The 24,003-nt window shown below is 60.6% G+C and overlaps 1 protein-coding gene across 1 annotated transcript; it reads right to left on the bottom strand.

The window, feature by feature from the left end:
- Window positions 1–797: 797 nt before the first annotated feature.
- TRIM28 (tripartite motif containing 28) lies at window positions 798–24,003 on the bottom strand. The gene is given in 18 exon segments (XM_062640230.1): window positions 798–856; window positions 859–1,015; window positions 1,109–1,243; window positions 1,326–1,400; window positions 1,491–1,587; window positions 4,223–4,416; window positions 9,004–9,181; window positions 10,538–10,580; window positions 10,715–10,925; window positions 11,016–11,089; window positions 11,179–11,293; window positions 13,781–13,927; window positions 14,005–14,119; window positions 16,200–16,316; window positions 17,927–18,056; window positions 19,290–19,422; window positions 21,169–21,281; window positions 23,907–24,003. Coding segments are annotated over 18 exon segments (2,190 nt in total).

The raw sequence follows: 24,003 nt of genomic DNA, 5'->3' as shown, positions 1-24,003 counted from the left end.
CCCCTCCCGAGCAGCTTCGGCTCTTTCCGGAGCCACTTCGGCTCTTTCCGGACTAAGGGGCGGTCCCCCCCCGCCCCGAGCATCTTCGGCTCTTTCCGGACCCACTTCGGCTCTTTCCGGACCCACTTCGGCTCTTTCCGGAGCCGCTTCGGCTCTTTCCGGACTAAGGGGCGGTCCCCCCCCGCCCCGAGCATCTTCGGCTCCTTCCGGAGCCGCTTCGGCTCTTTCCGGACTAAGGGGCGGTCCCCCCCACCCCCCCCTCCCGAGCATCTTCGGCTCTTTCCGGAGCCGCTTCGGCTCTTTCCGGACTAAGGGGCGGTCCCCCCCCCCCCTCCCGAGCATCTTCGGCTCTTTCCGGAGCCGCTTCGGCTCTTTCCGGACTAAGGGGCGGTCCCCCCCTCCCCGAGCATCTTCGGCTCTTTCCGGAGCCGCTTCGGCTCTTTCCGGACTAAGGGGCGGTCCCCCCCGCCCCCCTCCTCCCGAGCATCTTCGGCTCTTTCCGGAGCCGCTTCGGCTCTTTCCGGACTAAGGGGCGGTCCCCCCCCCCTCCCGAGCATCTTCGGCTCTTTCCGGTCCCCCTCCCTTCGTGCCCCACCGGAAAACATCGGCTATTCCCGGAATTCCCACCTCCAATCTCTGCTCCAGCCTGGATTGAGGATGGCAAATGTGGGGCAGGGAGGAGGGGGTGGGTGCTATGGGGCCCAGATTGGGACCATCCCGATTCCATTCCTCATCCCAGTAACTCCCTTGGGAAGGATGGGATTTTGGGGGGGAAAGGGGGGGGCTCAACCATGGGTTTATTCCTCCAAGGGACACACACACACACCATAGGAAGGCCTCAGGGCCCCCCAACACCAGGATGGGGGGGAATTGGGGTGCCCGGAACCTCATCCCTAGGGACCAGGGGTTCCATAAGGAATCGGGCAGCCGGGAACTTGCCGTCGCCGAAGGCAGCGCTGAGGCGGGATTCGATGAAGCTTTGCAAGGCCAGGATGGATTGAACGTGTTCCTTATCCTGGAATAAATGGGAGAAGGAAAATAAAGGTTTTTTTTTAGGGAAAAAGGGGGCTCTTTCCCTATATCCCAACCCGCATTCCCAACATCCCACCTCGCTTTGGGAACTGAACTGCCTCAGGAGCCTCCAGGTGTCGCGGGCGAACTCCTCGGCGCTGCGGTAATGGGGGCTGAGCTTCTCCTGCAGCCGGGCCCGTATGAGGGTCAGGTCGATGGGATGGGGGGTATCCTATGGGAAGGAGGATTCCCAAAGTGGGAAGGGATCCGTTATTCCCCACCCCATTGATTCCCTAAGGAAGCATGGCACTCACCGTGGAGCTGGAAAGGCGATGGAGGGGCCGGCAGGGCTCGTGGCACAGGAGCTGCAGCAGGACCAGCTCACACTTCTATAGGGGAAAAGGGGGTTAAAGGGATGCGTGGATCCCATTGGATCCCATTGGAATTCCATTGGATCCCTCAGTCCCATCCCCGTGTACCTGCTGGTCCGAGGGGCACAGCTTCTGGGGGGCCCCCTCGGTGAGGTCCTGGCTGGGGGGGGGCAGGTCCTGGCAGAGCAAACACTTCCATTCGGGGCTATGGGAGCAACGGGGGGTAGGGGGTCAGCAGGGAAGTGATGGCCTTGGATCCTATGGGATGCCCTTGGATCCTATGGGATACCCTTGGATCCTATGGGGTGCCCTTGGACCCTATGGGATGCTATGGGACCCTATGGGACACCCTTGGCCCCTATGGGACGCCATTGGCCCCTATGGGACCCATGGGACGCCATGGGACCTATGGGCCCCTATGGGACGCCCTATGGGACCCTATGGGACTCCATTGGATCCTATGGGACACCCTATGGGCCCCTATTGGACACCCTATGGGACCCTATGGGCCCCTATGGGACACTCTATGGGCCCCTCTGGGACGCCCTATGGGACCGTATGGGGTGCCATGGGACCCTATGGGACCCTATGGGACACCCTTGGACCCTATGGGCCCCTATGGGACACCCTATGGGACCCTATGGGGCGCTATGGGACGCTATGGGACACCCTATGGGCCCCTATGGGATGCCCTTGGACCCTATGGTCCCCTCTGGGCGGGCCTCTGGGGCACTATGGGATGCCCTATGGGGCGCTATGGGACCGTATGGGGTGCTATGAGCTGAAATGGGGCGCTATGGGGCGCTATGGGCCACCATGGGGCACCCTATGGGGCGCTATGAGCCGCCATGGGGCGCTATGGGCCGCCATGGGGTGCTATGGGTTGCCATGGGGCGCTACAGGATGCCCTATGGGGCGCTATGGGGGGCCCTATGGGGCACCATGGGGTGCCATGGGGCGCTACGGGATGCCCTATGGGGCGCTATGGGGTGCTATGGGCCGCCCTATGGGGCGCTATGGGGCGCTATGGGCCGCCATGGGGTGCTATGGGCCGCCCTATGGGGCGCTATGGGCCGCCCTATGGGGCGCTATGGGGTGCTGGGGTGCTATGGGCCACCCTATGGGTCGCTATGGGGCGCTATGGGCCGCCCTATGGGGCACTATGGGCCGCCATGGGGCACCATGGGGTGCTATGGGCTGCCCTATGGGCCGCCATGGGGCGCTATGGGATGCCCTATGGGGCGCTATGGGCCGCCCTATGGGGCGCTATGGGGCGCTATGGGTCGCCATGGGGCGCTATGGAGCGCCATGGGGTGCTATGGGGCGCTATGGGTCGCCATGGGGCGCTATGGGGCGCTACGGACCGCGCTATGGACCGCACTATGGGGCGCTATGGGTCGCCATGGGGCGCTATGGGGTGCTGGGGCACTATGGACCACGCTATGGACCGCGCCATGGGTCGCCATGGGTCGCTATGGGGCGCTATGGGTCGCCATGGGTCGCCATGGGGCGCTATGGACCGCGCTATGGGTCGCTATGGGCCGCGCTATGGGGCGCTATGGGTCGCCATGGGGCGCTATGGGTCACTATGGGTCGCCATGGGGCGCCATGGACCGCGCTATGGGCCACCATGGGGCGCCATGGGTCGCCATGGGTCGCCATGGGTCGCTATGGCCCGTGCTATGGACCGCGCTATGGGTCGCCATGGGGCGCTATGGACCGCGCTATGGGTCGCTATGGGCCGCGCTATGGGTCGCTATGGGCCGCGCTATGGGTCGCTATGGACCGCGCTATGGGTCGCTATGGACCGCGCTATGGGTCGCTATGGGCCGCGCTATGGGTCGCCATGGGGCGCTATGGGTCGCCATGGGGCGCCATGGACCGCGCTATGGGTCGCCATGGGTCGCTATGGGTCGCCATGGGTCGCCATGGGGCGCCATGGGTCGCCATGGGGCGCCATGGGGCGCCATGGGGCGCTATGGACCGCGCTATGGGTCGCTATGGGTCACCATGGGTCGCCATGGGGCACTATGGGTCGCCATGGGTCACTATGGGTCGCCATGGGGCACTATGGGTCGCCATGGGTCGCTATGGGTCGCTATGGGTCGCCATGGGGCGCTATGGGCCGCGCTATGGGTCGCCATGGGTCGCCATGGGGCGCTATGGACCGCGCTATGGGTCGCTATGGGCCGTGCTATGGGTCGCTATGGGCCGCGCTATGGGCCGCGCTATGGACCGCGCTATGGGTCGCCATGGGGCGCTATGGGGCGCTATGGGCCGCCCTATGGGGCGCTATGGGGCGCCATGGGGCGCTATGGGGCACTATGGGGCGCTATGGGGCACTATGGGCCACCATGGGGCGCTATGGACTGCGCTATGGGGCGCTATGGGTCGCCATGGGGTGCTATGGGCCGCGCTATGGGTCGCCATGGGGCGCTATGGGTCGCCATGGGGTGCTATGGGCCGCGCTATGGGTCGCTATGGGTCGCTATGGGTCGCCATGGGCCGCGCTATGGGGCGCTATGGGGCGCTATGGATCGCGCTATGGGTCGCTATGGGTCGCCATGGGGCGCTATGGGGCACTATGGGTCGCCATGGGGCGCTATGGGCCGCGCTATGGGTCGCCATGGGTCGCCATGGGGCGCTATGGGCCGCGCTATGGGTCGCTATGGGTCGCCATGGGGCGCTATGGACCGCGCTATGGGTTGTGCTATGGGTCGCCATGGGTCGCCATGGGTCGCCATGGGTCGCCATGGGGCGCGCTATGGGTCGCTATGGGTCGCTATGGGTCGCTATGGGTCGCCATGGGGCACTATGGGTCGCTATGGGGCGGCGGGTACCTGGGCACCTCGTGCAGGGCGGGCAGGTGGCAGGCGAGGTGGAAGCAGCGCTGGCAGCGGTCGCACATGACCACGGCCCCGGCGCGCCGGCACACGCGGCAGCAGGACACGGAGCCCAGCATGGAGGACGTGGGGGGCGGCCCCACGGCTGCCCCATGGCCGCCAAGGGGCTTCGTGTCCTCCGGCTGCTCCTCCTGCAAGCGGGGAGGGAAAGGGGTGAGGGGGGGGGGGGCAGGGATGGGATGGATGTGGGGCAGTGACAGGTTAGATGTGGGTCAGCCACACGATAGATGTGGGTCAGTGATGGGATCAATGTGGGTCAGTGATGGGACGGATATGGGTCAGTGACAAGTTAGATGTGGGTCAGCGATGGGACGGATGTGGGTCAGTGACGCGATAGATGTGGGTCAGTGAGGGGATGGATGTGGGGCAGGGCTGGGATAGATGTGGTTCAATGACGCGATAGATGTGGGTCAGTGAGGGGAGGGATGTGGGTCAATGACATGATGGATGTGGGTCAATGACGCAATGGATGTTTGTCAGCGATGGGATCAATGTGAGTCAGCGATGGGATGGATGTGGGTCAGTGACAGGATAGACGTGGGTCAGCGATGAGACAGATGTGGGTCAGTGAGGGGACAGATGTGGGTCAGCAATGGGACAGATGTGGGTCAGTGACGGGTTAGATGTGGGTCAGCGATGGGACGGATGTGGGTCAGTGACGGGTTAGATGTGGGTCAGCGATGGGACAGATGTGGGTCAGTGACAGGTTAGATGTGGGTCAGTGATGGGATCAATGTGGGTCAGCGATGGGACAGATGTGGGTCAGCGATGGGATAGATGTGGGTCAGTGACGGGTCAGATGTGGGTCAGGGATGGGACGGATGTGGGTCAATGCCGCGATGGATGTGGGTCAGCGATGGGACAGATGTGGGTCAGCGATGGGACAGATGTGGGTCAGTGACGGGTCAGATGTGGGTCAGGGATGGGACGGATGTGGGTCAATGCCGCGATGGATGTGGGGCAGGGATGGGACAGATGTGGGTCAGTGACGGGACAGATGTGGGTCAGTGATGGGATCAATGTGGGTCAGTGACGGGACAGATGTGGGTCAGTGAGGGATTAGATGTGGGTCAGTGACGGGTTAGATGTGGGTCAATGCCGCGATGGGACAGACGTGGGTCAGCGATGGGTCAGATGTGGGTCAGGGACGGCACAGATGTGGGTCAGTGACGGGACAGATGTGGGTCAGGGACAGCACAGATGTGGGTCAATGCCGCGATAGATGTGGGTCAATGCCGCGATGGGACAGATGTGAGGCAGGGCTGAGATAGATGTGGGTCAATGCCGCGATAGATGTGGGTCAGCGATGGGATCAACGTGGGTCAATGCCGCGATGGGACAGATGTGGGTCAGGGACGGCACAGATGTGGGTCAGTGACGGGACAGATGTGGGTCAATGCCACGATAGATGTGGGTCAATGCCGCGATGGGACAGATGTGGGTCAGTGACGTGATGGATGTGGGTCAGCCACGCAATGGATGTGGGGCAGGGACGGCACAGATGTGGGTCAGTGACGTGACGGATGTGGGTCAGCGATGGGTCAGATGTGGGTCAGTGACGGGTTAGATGTGGGTCAATGACGCGATGGGACAGATGTGGGTCAGCGATGGGTCAGATGTGGGTCAGCGATGGGTCAGATGTGGGTCAGTGACGGGACGGATGTGGGTCAGTGATGGGACGGATGTGGGTCAGTGATGGGTCAGATGTGGGTCAATGCTGCGATGGGTCAGATGTGGGTCAATGCCGCGATGGGACAGATGTGGGTCAGCGATGGGTCAATGTGGGTCAGCGATGGGATCAATGTGGGTCAATGACGCGATGGATGTGGGTCAGTGACGGGTTAGATGTGGGTCAGTGACAGGACAGATGTGGGTCAGTGACGTGATGGATGTGGGTCAGTGACGGGACGGATGTGGGTCAGCGATGGGATCAATGTGGGTCAGGGATGGGACAGATGTGGGTCAGCGATGGGACAGATGTGGGTCAGGGATGGGACAGATGTGGGTCAATGCCGCCATGGGTCAGATGTGGGTCAGGGATGGGACAGATGTGGGTCAGGGATGGGACAGATGTGGGTCAGTGATGGGATCAATGTGGGTCAATGCTGTGATGGATGTGGGTCAGTGATGGGATCAATGTGGGTCAATGACGCGATGGATGTGGGTCAGTGATGGGACAGATGTGGGTCAGTGACGGGAGAGATGTGGGTCAGCGATGGGACAGATGTGGGTCAATGCCGCGATGGATGTGGGTCAGTGACGGGTTAGATGTGGGTCAGCGATGGGTTAGATGTGGGTCAGCCATGCAATGGATGTGGGTCAGCAATGGGACGGATGTGGGTCAGTGATGTGATCAATGTGGGTCAATGACGCGATGGATGTGGGTCAGTGACGGGTTAGATGTGGGTCAGTGACAGGACAGATGTGGGTCAATGCCGCGATGGGTCAGATGTGGGTCAGTGATGGGACAGATGTGGGTCAGGGACGGCACAGATGTGTGTCAATGATGTGATGGATGTGGGTCAGCGATGGGACAGATGTGGGTCAGGGACGGGACGGATGTGGGTCAATGCCGCGATGGGTCAGATGTGGGTCAGGGACGGGACAGATGTGGGTCAGGGACGGGACAGATGTGGGTCAGCGATGGGATGGATGTGGGTCAGTGACGGGATCAATGTGGGTCAATGACGCGATAGATGTGGGTCAGCGATGGGACAGATGTGGGTCAATGCTGCAATGGATGTGGGTCAGCGATGGGACAGATGTGGGTCAGTGATGGGTCAGATGTGGGTCAATGCCGCGATGGGACAGATGTGGGTCAGCGAGGGGACAGATGTGGGTCAGTGACGCGATAGATGTGGGTCAGCGATGGGACAGATGTGGGTCAGTGAGGGGTTAGATGTGAGTCAGTGACAGGTTAGATGTGGGTCAGTGACAGGTTAGATGTGGGTCAATGCCGCGATGGGTCAGATGTGGGTCAGTGACGCGATGGGTCAGATGTGGGTCAGTGACGGCACAGATGTGGGTCAGTGATGCGATGGGTCAGATGTGGGTCAGGGACGGCACAGATGTGGGTCAGTGATGGGTCAGATGTGGGTCAGTGACGGGTTAGATGTGGGTCAGCGATGGGATGGATGTGGGTCAATGCCGCGATGGGTCAGATGTGGGTCAGTGACGGCACAGATGTGGGTCAGTGACGCGATGGGTCAGATGTGGGTCAGGGACGGCACAGATGTGGGTCAGTGATGTGTCAGATGTGGGTCAGTGACGGGTTAAATGTGGGTCAGCGATGGGATGGATGTGGGTCAATGCCGCGATGGGTCAGATGTGGGTCAGTGATGGGTCAGATGTGGGTCAGTGATGGGATCAATGTGGGTCAGTGATGGGATCAATGTGGGTCAGCAACGGGACAGATGTGGGTCAGTGACGGCACAGATGTGGGTCAATGCCGTGATGGGTCAGATGTGGGTCAGTGACGTGATGGATGTGGGTCAATGCCGCGATGGGTCAGATGTGGGTCAGTGACGGGTCAGATGTGGGTCAGTGACGGGTTAGATGTGGGTCAATGCCGCGATAGATGTGGGTCAATGCCGCGATGGGTCAGATGTGGGTCAGGGATGGGACAGATGTGGGTCAGTGACGGGACAGATGTGGGTCAGTGACGTGACGGATGTGGGTCAATGCCGCGATGGGTCAGATGTGGGTCAGGGATGGGACAGATGTGGGTCAGCGATGGGTCAGATGTGGGTCAGTGACGTGACGGATGTGGGTCAATGCCGCGATGGGTCAGATGTGGGTCAGGGACGGGACAGATGTGGGTCAGTGACGTGATGGATGTGGGTCAATGACGCGATGGGTCAGATGTGGGTCAATGCCGCGATGGGTCACATGTGGGTCAGCGATGGGACAGATGTGGGTCAGTGACGCGATGGGTCAGATGTGGGTCAGTGACGTGATGGATGTGGGTCAATGCCGCGATGGGACAGATGTGGGTCAGGGATGGGTCAGATGTGGGTCAGTGACGCGATGGGTCAGATGTGGGTCAGTGACGGGTCAGATGTGGGTCAGTGACGGGTCAGATGTGGGTCAGTGATGGGATGGATGTGGGTCAGTGACGGCACAGATGTGGGTCAGTGATGGCACAGATGTGGGTCAGTGATGGGTCAGATGTGGGTCAGCGATGGGATGGATGTGGGTCAATGCCGCGATGGGACAGATGTGGGTCAGGGATGGGTCAGATGTGGGTCAATGCCGCGATGGGTCAGATGTGGGTCAGGGACGGGACAGATGTGGGTCAGGGACAGGTTAGATGTGGGTCAGTGACGTGACGGATGTGGGTCAATGCCGCGATGGGTCAGATGTGGGTCAGTGACGGGTTAGATGTGGGTCAATGCTGTGATGGATGTGGGTCAATGCCGCGATGGGTCAGATGTGGGTCAGTGACAGGACAGATGTGGGTCAATGCCGCGATGGGTCAGATGTGGGTCAGTGATGGGTCAGATGTGGGTCAATGCCGCGATGGGTCAGATGTGGGTCAGTGACGTGACGGATGTGGGTCAATGCCGCGATGGGACAGATGTGGGTCAGTGATGTGATGGCACAGATGTGGGTCAATGCCGCGATGGGTCAGATGTGGGTCAGGGACGGGACAGATGTGGGTCAATGCTGTGATGGATGTGGGTCAGTGAGGGGATGGATGTGGGTGAGGGCGCCCTGACCTTGACGGCGGGGGGCGGGGCCCGCGCCCCCTCGATGACGATGAGGCTGAAGTCCCGCGCCGAGGGGCCCGGCAGCACCCGGAAGAGCGGCGCCGCCCCCGGCTCCAGCCCCAGCTCCAGGCGCTCCAGGCGCACCCGCGGAACCTTCCGGAAGCGCGGGGAGCCGGGGGGGCAGCTCCTGGGGGGGGGGGGGGAGGGGGGTCAGCGGGGCGATGGGGATGGCTATGGGGGGATGGGGAGCTATGGGGAGATGGGGACGGCTATGGGGGATCTATGGGGATCTATGGGGAGATGGGGATCTATGGGGAGATGGGGATCTATGGGGAGATGGGGATCTATGGGGAGATGGGGATCTATGGGGAGATGGGGATCTATGGGGAGATGGGGATCTATGGGGGGATGGGGATCTATGGGGAGATGGGGACGCCTATGGGGAGATGGGGATCTATGGGGAGATGGGGAGCTATGGGGAGATGGGGACGGCTATGGGGAGATGGGGATCTATGGGGAGATGGGGAGAGCTATGGGGAGATGGGGATAGGGTGATCTATGGGGAGATGGGGACGGCTATGGGGAGATGGGGATGGCTATAGGGAGATGGGGACGCCTATGGGGAGATGGGGATCTATGGGGAGATGGGGACGCCTATGGGGAGATGGGGAGCTATGGGGAGATGGGGATCTATGGGGGGAAGGGAATCTATGGGGAGATGGGGACGGCTATGGGGAGATGGGGACGGCTATGGGGAGATAGGGACAGCTATGGGGAGATGGGGATCTATGGGGAGATGGGGATCTATGGGGAGATGGGGATCTATGGGGAGATGGGGATCTATGGGGAGATGGGGACGGCTATGGGGAGATGGGGACGGCAATGGGAAGATGGGGACGGCTATGGGGAGATGGGGATCTATGGGGAGATGGGGACGGCTATGGGGGGATGGGGACGGCTATGGGGAGATGGGGATCTATGGGGAGGTGGGGATCTATGGGGAGATGGGGATCTATGGGGGGATGGGGACGGCTATGGGGAGATGGGGACAGCTATGGGGGGATGGGGATCTATGGGGAGATGGGGACGGCTATGGGGAGATAGGGATCTATGGGGAGATGGGGACGGCTATGGGGAGATGGGGATCTATGGGGAGATGGGGATCTATGGGGAGATGGGGAGCTATGGGGAGATGGGGACAGCTATGGGGAGATGGGGACACCTATGGGGAGATGGGGACAGCTATGGGGAGATGGGGACAGGGTGATCTATGGGGAGATAGGGACACCTATGGGGGTATGGGATAGGGTCACCTATGGGGAGATGGGGATAGGGTCACCTATAGGGACAGGGTCCCCTATGGGGCTATAGGGTCCCCTATGGGGCTATAGGGACAGGGTCCCCTATGGGGCTATAGGGACAGGGTCACCTATGGGGCTATAGGGTCCCCTATGGGGCTATAGGGTCCCCTATGGGGCTATAGGGTCCCCTATGGGGCTATAGGGACAAGCCCAAGGTCCCATGTCCCCCCCCCATCACCCACCTCTTCCTTCCGGTGCCAGCAGCTTCGGGGGGGCCATTGGCTGCTGAAGAAACCCCCATGAGGAGCCTTCCTCCCCCTATGCCCCCCCCTTTTTGTGCCCCCCATATCCCCCCCCTGCCCCCCATATCCCCCCCCCCGTGCCCCATATCCCTGCCCCATATCCCCCCCCAAACTCACCCATCTCCGTGTCCCCACCGCTCTCACCCATCTCAGGGTAAAGATGTGGGGGGGAAAGGTTGGGGCACCCCAAACTCTGCCCCCCAAGTGGCCCCTGAAGCGAGGGGGGGTCCCCCAAGCCTTCCTCAGCCCCACTGCGGGGGGCCGAGCTCCCTCCTTGCGCTATGGGGCTGGGCTGCCCTTTGCTCACCACCACGGCTTGGGGGGCACCCTGTTGATAAGGGGGTGGGGTTAAAGGTTGGTTGGGGGGGCACCCATGGGTGCTGCCCCACACCTCCACCCCCCAGCCCTATATTGGTACCTGCGGTGCCCCATAGCCATGGGGGCTGAGCGCTGGAAGCGGGGGGGGGAGGCTGCGCTCTGATACGATGCTGCCTGCAATGGGGGGGTGTTAAGGGTGGGTGGGGGGCACCCTATGGGTGCTGCCCCACATCCCCCCCACCACCCCCCAGGTAAGGGCTCACCGAAGCTCTCGGCGCTGTGGGTCCAGGCGCTGGGATCCCATTGGAATTTCATCTCCCCCTGGGGCTCCACCGGCTCCACCATGGCCTTGAGGGCGGCCTGCAGCTGCAGGCAGATCTGGGGGGCAGGGGGGGGGTGGGTTGGGATTTTGGGGGGATGGGGGGGTTGGGGGGGTGTAGGAGGGGGTTGGGGGGGGATGGGGGTGGGGTTGGGGGGGTTTGGGGGTGGTTGGGATGGGTGTGGGGGGGTTGGGGGTGGGGTTGGGATGGGGGTGGGGGGGTTGGGGGTGGGGTTGGGGAGGGTTGGGGGGGTTGGGGGTGGGGTGGTTGGGGGGGTTTGGGGGGTTGGGATGGGGGGGGGATATGGGTTGGGATTGGGGGTGGGAATGGGGGGGTTGGGGGGGTGTAGGGGGGGTTTGGGGGGGGGTTGGGGGGGTTGGGGGGGGGATGGGGGGGTTTGGGGGGGGTTGGGATGGGGTTGGGATGGGGGTGGGATGGGGTTGAGGGGGTTTGGGGGTGGTTGGGATGGGGGTGGGGGGGTTGGGGGGGGTGGGGTTGGGGGGGGTTGGGGGGGGGTTTGGGGGGGTTTGGGGGGGGGTTTGGGGGGGGGTTTGGGGGGTTGGGGGGTGGGGATGGGGGGGGGGTTTGGAGGGGGTTGGGGGGTTTGGGGGGGTTGGGATGGGGTTGGGGATGGTGGGGGGGGGTTTGGGGGGTGGAGGGCGTTGGGATGGGGGGATTGGGGGGGTTTAGGGGCTGGGGGGGTTGGGGGTGGTTGGGATGGGGGTGGGGGGGTTGGGGGTGGGGGGGGTTTGTGGGTGGTTGGGAGGTTTGGGGGGGGGTGGGGGTGGGGTTGGGATGGGGGTGGGGGGGTTTGGGGGGGTTGGAAGGGGGTTGGGGGGGTTTGGGGGTGGTTGGGATGGGGGTGGGAGGTTGGGAAGGGGGGGTGTGGCGGTTTCGGGGGGGTTGGGGGGGTTTGGGGGGGGGTTGGGGGCCCTGGGGGGGTTTGGGGGTGGGGTTGGGGGGTTTTGGGGGGGTGGCTAGGAGGTGGTTGGGGGGGGGTGGGGGGGGGTTGGGGGGGTTGGGGTGGGTGGGGGTGGGGTTGTTGGGGGGGTTTGGGGGGGTTGGGGGGGGTTTGGGGGGGGGTTGGGGGGGTTGGGGGGGTTTGGGGGGGTTTGGTGGGGTTGGGGGGTCGGGGGGTGTAGGAGGGGGTTGGGGGGGGTGGGGGGGTTGGGGGTGGTTGGGGTGGGGGTGGGGGGGGGGGGGGATGTGGGGGGCTGTGATGGGAGGGGGTTGGGGGGGTGTGGGTCCCTATGACGGGATGTGGGTCCCTATGAGGGGATGTGGGTCCCTATGAGGGGATGTGGGTCCCTATGACAGGATGTGGGTCTCTATGATGGGACGTGGGTCTCTATGACGGGATGTGGGTCCCTGTGATGGGATGTGGGTCCCTATGATGGGATGTGGGTCTCTATGAGGGGATGTGGGTCCCTATGACAAGATGTGGGTCTCTATGAGGGGATGTGGGTCCCTATGATGGGATGTGGGGCACAGAGCCCCTCACCAGCCTCTTGCAGAGCAGCAATGCGGCGCTGGGATGGGTTGGGATGGGTTGGGATGGGATTGGGATGGAATGGGGCTGGGATGGGGCTGGGTTCCCTAGGGGATCTGGGTCTATGACGGGATGTGGGTCTCTATGAGGGGATGTGGGTCCCTATGACAGGATGTGGGTCCCTGTGATGGGATGTGGGGCGCAGAGCCCCTCACCAGCCTCTTGCAGAGCAGCAATGCGGCGCTGGGATGGGTTGGGATGGGATGGGGCTGGGTTAGGGGTCCCTATGATGGGATGTGGGTCCCTATGATGGGATGTGGGTCCCTATGACAAGATGTGGGTCCCTATGATGGGATGTGGGTCCCTATGAGGGGATGTGGGTCCCTATGACAAGATGTGGGTCCCTATGATGGGATGTGGGTCCCTATGAGGGGATGTGGGTCTCTATGAGGGGATGTGGGTCCCTATGATGGGATGTGGGTCCCTGTGACAGGATGTGGGGCACTGTGCCCCTCACCAGCCTCTTGCAGAGCAGCAATGCGGCGCTGGGATGGGTTGGGATGGGATGAGGATGGGATGGGGCTGGGTTAGGGGTCCCTATGATGGGATGTGGGTCCCTATGACAAGATGTGGGTCCCTATGATGGGATGTGGGTCCCTATGACGGGATGTGGGGCGCAGAGCCCCTCACCAGCCTCTTGCAGAGCAGCAATGCGGCGCTGGGATGGGTTGGGATGGGATGGGGATGGGATGGGGCTGGGTTAGGGGTCCCTATGATGGGATGTGGGTCCCTATGACAAGATGTGGGTCTCTATGACAGGATGTGGGTCCCTATGACGGGATGTGGGGCGCAGAGCCCCTCACCAGCCTCTTGCAGAGCAGCAGTGCGGCGCTGGGATGGGTTGGGATGGGCTGGGATGGGTTGGGATGGGATTGGGATGGGATGGGGCTGGGTTAGGGGTCTCTATGACAAGATGTGGGTCTCTATGAGGAGATGTGGGTCCCTATGACAGGATGTGGGTCCCTATGACGGGATGTGGGGCGCAGAGCCCCTCACCAGCCTCTTGCAGAGCAGCAATGCGGCGCTGTTGTCCCTCTGCAGCGCCCAGGACGTGAAGCGCAGGACGTGTTCGTGCCGCTGCTGCAGCTGGGTCATGGCCCAATGCTGCTGCTCCAACCTCTCCTGCTGGCCCTCGGTGACGCGCTGCAATGGGGCAGGCGTTATGGGGCGGTGGTTATGGGGCAGGGGGAATGGAAGGGGGTGGTGGTTATGGGGCTGACCTGAGCATCGCTGACCAGCACCCGGCCCCTCTTGTTGAGCTCCTTCATGATCTGCAGGATGGCCACCTTCACCTCCACCTGCACCCGCTTCTGCACCTCCGCCACGCGCCGCATGCTGCGCGTGTGGGGCACGGAGCGGGAGGGAACGCAAGGCACGCTATGGGGCGGAGGATGCACCCTATGGGGCTGCATCCCCCCCCCGCTATGGGGCTGGATCCCCCCTGCTATGGGGCGGAGGATGCACCCTATGGGGCTGCATCCCCCCCCGCTATGGGGCCGGATCCCCCCCGCTATGGGGCTCAGATCTCACCCTATGGGGCTGGATCCCCCCCGCTATGGGGCGGAGGATGCACCCTATGGGGCTGCATCCCCCCCCCGCTATGGGGCTGGATCCCCCCGCTATGGGGCAGAGGATGCACCCTATGGGGCTGCATCCCCCCTGCTATGGGGCTGGATCCCCTGCTATGGGGCTCAGATCTCACCCTATGGGGCTGGATCCCCCCCGCTATGGGGCGGAGGATGCACCCTATGGGGCTGCATTCCCCCGCCCCGCTATGGGCCCGGCTCACCTGCTATGGGGCTCAGATCTCACCCTATGGGGCTGCATTCACCCCCCGCTATGGGGCTGGATCCCCTGCTATGGGGCTCAGATCTCACCCTATGGGGCTGCATCCCCCCCCGCTATGGGGCTGCATCCCCCCCGCTATGGGTCCGGGTCCCCCACTATGGGGCGGAGGATGCACCCTATGGGGCTGCATCCCCCCCCCGCTATGGGGCTGCATCCCCCCCGCTATGGGGCTGGATCCCCTGCTATGGGGCTCAGATCTCACCCTATGGGGCTGCATTCACCCCCCGCTATGGGGCTGGATCCCCCGCTATGGGGCTCAGATATCACCCTATGGGGCTGCATCCCCCCCGCTATGGGCCCGGATCCCCCGCTATGGGGCTGGATCCCCCCCGCTATGGGGCTGACTCCCCCTCTATGGGCCCGGCTCCCCCACTATGGAGCTCAGATCTCACCCTATGGGGCTGGATCCCCCCACTATGGGGCTCAGATCTCACCCTATGGGGCTGGATCCCCCCCACTATGGGGCTGACTCCTCCTCTATGGGCCCAGCTCCCCCGCTATGGGCCCAGTTCCCCTGCTATAGGGCTGACTGCCCCTGCTATGGGGCTGGCCCCCCTCTATGGGTCTCACTCCTCCTCTATGGGTCTCACCCCCCCGCTATGGGTCTCACCCCCCTCTATGGGTCTCACCCCCCCTCTCTGGGTCTCACCCCCCGCTATGGGTCTCACTCCCCTCTATGGGTCTCACCCCCCCTCTATGGGGCTCACCCCCCGCTATGGGGCTCACCCCCCCTCTATGGGTCTCACTCCCCTCTATGGGTCTCACCCCCCGCTATGGGTCTCACTCCCCTCTATGGGTCTCACTCCCCTCTATGGGTCTCACCCCCCGCTATGGGTCTCACCCCCCGCTATGGGTCTCACCCCCCTCTATGGGTCTCACCCCCCGCTATGGGTCTCACTCCCCGCTATGGGTCTCACCCCCCTCTATGGGTCTCACCCCCCGCTATGGGTCTCACCCCCCTCTATGGGTCTCACCCCCCTCTATGGGTCTCACCCCCCGCTATGGGTCTCACCCCCCGCTATGGGTCTCACCCCCCCGCTATGGGTCTCACCCCCCCGCTATGGGTCTCACCCCCCTCTATGGGTCTCACCCCCCCTCTATGGGTCTCACCCCCCGCTATGGGTCTCACCCCCCTCTATGGGTCTCACCCCCCGCTATGGGTCTCACCCCCCGCTATGGGTCTCACCCCCCTCTATGGGTCTCACTCCCCTCTATGGGTCTCACCCCCCGCTATGGGTCTCACCCCCCGCTATGGGTCTCACTCCCCCTCTATGGGTCTCACCCCCCTCTATGGGTCTCACCCCCCGCTATGGGTCTCACCCCCCGCTATGGGTCTCACCCCCCTCTATGGGTCTATGGGTCTCACCCCCCTCTATGGGTCTCACTCCCCCTCTATGGGTCTCACCCCCCTCTATGGGTCTCACTCCCCGCTATGGGTCTCACTCCCCGCTATGGGTCTCACCCCCCGCTATGGGTCTCACCCCCCGCTATGGGTCTCACCCCCCTCTATGGGTCTCACCCCCTGCTATGGGTCTCACACCCCCCCGCTATGGGGCAGGTTACGCACAAGGCGCGCACGTCGCGGGCCGCTCGCTGCAGCGCCGCCTGCTTGTCCCCGAGGCGCTTGAGCAGCGCCAGGAGCTGCTGCCGCTGCCCCCGCACGGCCTCCTCCAGGAACTGGTACCTGTGGGGAGACACAGAGCACCCATGGGTGCTGGGGAACGGGGGGGGGCACAGGGCACCCATGGGTGCTGGGGAATGGGGGGGGACACAGGGCACCCATGGGTGCTGCGGAATGGGGGGGGCACAGGGCACCCATGGGTGCTGGGGAATGGGGGGGGACACAGGGCACCCATGGGTGCTGGGGAATGGGGGGGGGACAGGGCACCCATGGGTGCTGGGGAAGGGGGGGGGGACAGGGCACCCATGGGTGCTGCGGAATGGGGGGGGGGACAGGGCACCCATGGGTGATGGGGAATGGGGGGGGCACAGGGCACCCATGGGTGCTGGGGAATGGGGGGGCACCGGGCCCCCATGGGGGCACCCATGGGTGCTGGGGAATGGGGGGGACACAGGGCACCCATGGGTGCTGGGGAATGGGGGGGGACACAGGGCACCCATGGGTGCTGGGGACTGGGGGGGGCACAGGGCATCCATGGGTGCTGGGGAACGGGGGGGGCACAGGGCACCCATGGGTGCTGGGGAATGGGGGGGGGGGGGGACAGAGCACCCATGGGTGCTGGGGAATGGGGGGGGCACAGGGCACCCATGGGTGCTGGGGAACGGGGGGGGGACAGAGCACCCATGGGTGCTGGGGAATGGGGGGGGCACAGGGCATCCATGGGTGCTGGGGAATAAAGGGGATACAGAGCACCCATGGGTGCTGGGGAATGGGGGGGGACAGGGCACCCATGGGTGCTGAGGAACGGGAGGGGTACCGAATTAATTCATCCCCTCCATACCCAATTAATTAATCCCCCCATACCCAATTAATTAATTCCCTCCATACCCAATTAATCTCCTTCATACCCAATTAATTAATCCTCTTCATGCCCAATTAATTAACGCCCTCCATACCCAATTAATTAATCTTCTCCATACCCAATCAATTAATCCCCCCCATACCCAATTAATTCATCCCCCCATACCCAATTAACCCCCTTAATAACCAATTCATCCCCTCCCTACCCAATTAATTCCCCCCGTTAACACCCAATTAATTCCCGTTAATACCCAATTAATTCCTTTTAACACCCAATTAATTCCCCCGTTAACACCCAATTAATTCCCGTTAACACCCAATTAATTCCCGTTAATACCCAATTAATTCCCGTTAACACCCAATTAATTCCCCCGTTAACACCCAATTAATTCCCCCGTTAACACCCAATTAATTCCCCGTTAACACCCAATTAATTCCCCCCGTTAACACCCAATTAATTCCCGTTAATACCCAATTAATTCCCCCGTTAACACCCAATTAATTCCCCCCGTTAACACCCAATTAATTCCCCTGTTAACACCCAATTAATCCCCCCCGTTAACACCCAATTAATTCCCCGTTAACACCCAATTAATTCCCCCGTTAACACCCAATTAATTCCCCGTTAACACCCAATTAATTCCCGTTAATACCCAATTAATTCCCCCGTTAACACCCAATTAATTCCCCGTTAATACCCAATTAATTCCCCCGTTAACACCCAATTAATTCCCCCGTTAACACCCAATTAATTCCCGTTAATACCCAATTAATTCCCCGCTCACACCCAGTTCATTCCCCCCCGGCCTCACCGGTGGTCCTGGTGTGCGCCGAGCTGGCAGTCGCGGCACGTGAGCGCCTCGCAGGTGGCGCAGAACAGCGCCAGCGGCTCCTGCCGGTGCACGGGGCAGAAGAGGGTGCGCGCCGCGGCGCGGCCGCCGCCTGGGAAGGGGAAAGGGGGGGTGACGTCACCGTGACGTCATCGTCGTGCCGTCACGGCGACGTCACGGTCAGCGTGGCGTCACGGCGACGTCATCGGCATCGTGCCGTCACCGCGATGTCATCGGCAACGTCATCGTGCCGTCACGGCAACGTCATCGTGCCATCACGGCAACGTCATCGGCAACGTCATCGTGCCATCACGGCAACGTCATCGTGCCATCACCGTGATGTCATCGGCAACGTCATCATGCCATCATGGCAACGTCATCGGCAACGTCATCGTGCCATCATGGCAACGTCATCGTGCCATCACCGTGATGTCATTGGCAACGTCATCATGCCATCATGGCAACGTCATCGGCAACGTCATCGTGCCATCACGGCAACGTCATCGTGCCATCACCGCGATGTCATTGGCAACGTCATCGTGCCATCACCGCGATGTCATCGGCAACGTCATCGTGCCATCACGGCAACGTCATCGGCAACGTCATCGTGCCATCACGGCAACGTCATCGTGCCATCACCGCGATGTCATCGGCAACGTCATCGTGCCGTCATGGCAACGTCATCGTGCCGTCACGGCGATGTCATCGGCAACGTCATCGTGCCATCATGGCAACGTCATCGTGCCATCACCGCGATGTCATCGGCAACGTCATCGTGCCATCACAGCAACGTCATCGTGCCGTCACGGCGATGTCATCGGCAACGTCATCGTGCCATCACGGCAACGTCATCGTGCCATCACGGTGTCATCGTGCCATCATGGCAACGTCATCGTGCCATCACGGCGATGTCATCGGCAACGTCATCGTGCCATCATGGCAACGTCATCGTGCCATCACCGCGATGTCATTGGCAACGTCATCGTGCCATCACGGCAACGTCATCGGCAACGTCATCGTGCCATCATGGCAACGTCATCGTGCCGTCACCGCGATGTCATCGGCAACGTCATCGTGCCATCACCGCGATGTCATCGGCAACGTCATCGTGCCATCACGGCAACGTCATCGTGCCATCACGGCAATGTCATCATCATGGTGTTACGGCAACATCATTGTGCCATTACGGTGATGGCATCATTGCGGCGTTACGGTGACGTCATCGTCATCATGCCGTCACAGCAACGTCATCGTGCCATCACGGCGACGCCATCAAGGGCCACCAAGAGGCCCCCATAGGGCCCCCAAGGGGTGCCAAGGGGCAGCGGGGGGCGGTGGGGCGCACCCATGGCGCGCACGGTGTGGTCCTTGGTGTACTTGACGCGCTGGTGCGCCTCCACGCACGTCCCGCACAGCGGCTCCGAGCACTCCACGCAGTAACTGGTGGCCGCCGCGTTGTCCTCGCAGCTCGTGCAGCACTGGGGGGGGGACACACACTAATTATTAGCGCTAATAACGGGCTAATAACGGGCTAATGATGCATTAATAACTGGCTAATAACACACACTAATGACACGGCAATAACGTGCTAATAACATGCTAGTAACAGCTTAACAATGCAATGATAACAGGTTAATAACAGGCTAATAACTGCTTTATAACGCACTAATAACAGACTAATAATGCACTAATGATGAGGTAATATCAGACCAATAACATACTAACAATGGGCTAAGAACAGGCTAATAACAAATTAATAACAGCTTAATAACGCACTAATAACGGGCTAATAATGCGCTAATGACGAGGTAAAAGCACACCAAAAACGCGCTAATAACGGGCTAAGAGCAGGCTAATAACAAAATAATAACAGCTTAATAACGTGCTAATAACGGGCTAATTACACATTAATAATGCGCTAATAACGTTTTAATAACGGGCTAATAAAGCAGTAATAACAGGCTAATGATGGACTAATGATGCACTAATAACGGGTTAATAACGCATTAATGATGCGCTAATACCACGCTAATAACAGCTTAACAACACGCTAATAACGCATTAATAACGTAGTAACAACATGCTAGTAATGGTTTAATAACGGGCTAATAAAGCATTAATAACAGACTAATAACGGCTTAATAACGGGCTAATGCTGCACTAATAACGGGTTAATAACGTACTAATAACGGGCTAATAACGCATTAATAATGCGCTAATAAAGGTTTAATAACAGGCTAATAAGGCGCTAATAACAGGCTAATAACACGCAAATAATGGACTAATAACAGGCTAAGGATGCACTAATAACGGGCTAATAATGCGCTAATAACAAGCTAGCAAGGCAATAATAATGGGTTAATAACACACTAATAATGCACTGATAACCGCCTAGCAACACACTATTAACGGGCTAATAATGCAATCATAATGGGCTAATAATGTGCTAATAATGCAGTAATGACGCACTTAAAACGGGCTAATAATGCAGTAATAACGGGCTAATACCATGCTAATAACACACTAATAACAATCAAATAAAGCACTAAAAACGATCTAATAATATGCAAATATGAAACACTAATAGTCTACTAATAAAGCACTATACTAATTAAGCACTAATGAAGGCCAAATAATGCACTAATAATGAGACAATAATGATATGTTAATGGCTCACTAATAATGCACTAAATAAGCACTAACAAAGCCCTAACAACACAGTAATTACACACTAATAAAGCACTAACGAAGCGTTAATAATGCATTAATTAGACACTAATAACGCTCTAGTTACGCACTCATAACGCACTAATTACACACTAAATAACCACTAATGGCGCACTAATTAAGCACTGTTAAAGCACTAAAAAAGCGCTACTAACACGCTAATAATACTCTAATAACGCCCTAATAAAACACTAATAGCGCCCTAATAAAACGCTAATAACTCACCAATAACACCACACTAACAAAGCGCTAATTAAGCCCTAATGAGGCACTAATAACGCCCTAAATACACACTAACCGCCCTAACAACACACTAATAACGCGCTAATAACACACTAATAACGCCCTAATAACACACTAATAACACACTAATAACGCCCTAATAACGCCCTAATAATTCCCTAATAACACCCCAATAATAAGGCAGTAAAGAGGCGATAACGCCATGCTAATTAAGCACTAATTAGTCCCTAATTAGCCGCTAATGCTGGCGCTACCTGGCTGGTCCCCGGGCCGCCGGGGGGGGGCTCGGCGCTGCCCTCCCATAGGAAGTAGTTCTCCACCACGTCCTGGGGCCGGCACTGGCTGTGGCAGACGGGGCACTCCAGGCCTGGGGGATGGCCCCAATCCCACATCAATGCCCCCATTCCCAGCCCCACATCAATAACCCCATTCCCAGCCCCATAACCCCATTCCCAGCCCCACAACCCCATTCCCAGCCGCACGGTCCCATTCCCAGCCCCATAACCCCATTCCCAGCCCCACAACCCCATTCCCAGCCCCACAACCCCAATCCCAGCCCCACAACCCCAATCCCAGCCCCACAACCCCAATCCCACATCAATGCCCCCATTCCCATAACCCCATTCCCAGCACCATAACCCCATTCCCAGCCCCATAACCCCATTCCCAGCCCCACAACCCCATTCCCAGCCCCACAACCCCATTCTCAGCCCCACAGCCCCATTCCCAGCCCCACAACCCCAATCCCACATCAATGCCCCCATTCCCAGCCCCACAACCCCATTCCCAGCCCCACAACCCCATTCCCAGCCCCACAACCCCATTCCCAGCCCCACAAGCCCCACAACCCCATTCCCAGCCCCACAACCCCATCCCCACATCAATAACCCCATTCCCAGCCCCACATCAATAACCCCATTCCCAGCCCCACAACCCCAATCCCACATCAATGCCCCCATTCCCAGCCCCACAACCCCAATCCCACATCAATGCCCCCATTCCCAGCCCCACATCAATAACCCTATTCCCAGCCCCACAACCCCATTCCCAGCCCCACAACCCCATCACCACATCAATAACCCCATTCCCAGCCCCACGGCCCCATTCCCAGCCCCACAACCCCATCACCACATCAATAACCCCATTCCCAGCCCCACGGCCCCATTCCCAGCCCCACAACCCCATTCCCATCCCCATAACCCCATTCCCATCCCCACAGCTCCATTCCCGACCCCATTCCCATCCCCACAGCCCCATCCCCAGCCCCATTCCCATCCCCACAACCCCATTCCCATCCCCATAACCCCATTCCCAGCCCCACAACCCCATTCCCATCCCCACAACCCCCATTCCCATCCCCACCCGATAACCCCCATTCCCTGCCCCACAGCCCCATTCCCAGCCCCACAACCCCAATACCACATCAATAACCCCATTCCCAGCCCCATAACCCCATTCCCAGCCCCACGGCCCCATTCCCATCCCCACAGCCCCATTCCCATCCCCACAAGCCCATTCCCATCCCCACAGCCCCATTCCCATCCCTATGGCCTCATTCCCAACCCCATTTCCATCCCTATGGCCCCATTCCCAGCCCCACAACCCCATTCCCATCTCCATAACCCCGTTCCCATCCCCACAACCCCATTCCCGGCCCCATTCCCATCCCTATAGCCCCATTCCCATCCTCATTACCCCATTCCCATCCCCATCCCCACAGCCCCATTCCCATCTCTGTGGCCCTATTCCCAGCCCCATTCCCAATCCCATTCCCATCCCCACAACACCATTCACATCCCTATGGCCCCGTTCCCAGCCCCATTCCCAACCCCATTCCCAGCCCCATTCCCATGGCCCCATTCCCAGCCCTATGGCCCCATTCCCAGCCCCATTCCCAACCCCATTCCCATCCCCACAGCCCCATTCCCATCCCTATGGCCCCATTCCCAGCCACATTGCCCCATTCCCAGCCCCACATCCCCAAAACCCCATCCCCACAGCCCCATTCCCGGGCCCATTCCCAGCCCCATTCCCATCCCTATGTCCCCATTCCCATCCCCACAGCCCCATTCCCGGCCCATTCCCATCTCTATGGCCCCATTCCCAACCCCATTCCCGGCCCCATTCCCATCCCCACAGCCCCATTCCCGACCCCATTCCCAGCCCCATTCCCAACTCCATTCTCATCCCCATGGCTCCATTCCCAGCCCCATTCCCATCCCTATGGCCCCATTCCCATCCCCACATCCCCATTCCCATCCCCACATCCCCATTCCCAGCCCCATTCCCGGCCCCACATCCCCACTGCCCCATTCCCAGCCCCATTCCCAACCCCATTCCCATCCCCACAACCCCATCCCCACTGCCCCATTCCCATCCCCATTGCCCCATTCCCAACCCCATTCCCATCCCCACAACCCCATCCCCACAGCCCCATTCCCATCCATACATCCCCATTCCCAGCCCCATTGCCCCATTCCCATCCCCATTCCCAACCCCATTCCCATCCCCACAGCCCCATTCCCAGCCCCATTGCCCCATTCCCATCCCCACAACCCCATTCCCAGCCCCATTCCAGGCCCCATAACCCCATCCCCACAGCCCCATTCCCATCTCTATGGCCCCATTCCCATCCCCACAACCCCATTCCCATCTCCGTGGCCCTATTCCCAGCCCCATTCCAATCCCATTCCCATCCCCACAGCCCCATTCCCATCCCCACAACCCCATTCCCATCCCTATGGCCCCATTCCCAGCCGCACTGCCCCATTCCCAGCCCCACAACCCCATTCCCAACCCCATTCCCATCCCCACAACCCTATCCCCACAGCCCCATTCCCATCCCCACAGCCCCATTCCCAGCCCCACAGCCCCATTCCCAGCCCCACTGCCCCATTCCCAGCCCCATTCCCAGCCCCATTCCCGGCCCCATTCCCATCCCCATTCCCATCCCCATCCCGATTCCCCCCCCACCGGCGCGGCCTCCCCTCACCGCTCCCCGCGGCCGCTGCTCGGAGGCAGCCCCCGCACAAGGAGTGCAGACACGGGAGGAGCCGCGGCTCCCGCTCCCCCTTGCGGTCCCACCCCAT

The sequence above is a fragment of the Pezoporus occidentalis genome, unplaced genomic scaffold (assembly GCF_034315485.1).
Source record: "Pezoporus occidentalis ecotype Australia unplaced genomic scaffold, CSIRO_AGI_Poc_V1 ctg634, whole genome shotgun sequence".
In the NCBI taxonomy this organism is placed as follows: Eukaryota; Metazoa; Chordata; class Aves; order Psittaciformes; family Psittacidae; genus Pezoporus; species Pezoporus occidentalis.
Note: the sequence above shows the minus strand (reverse complement) of the source record. Positions and strands in the feature narration are given on the sequence as shown.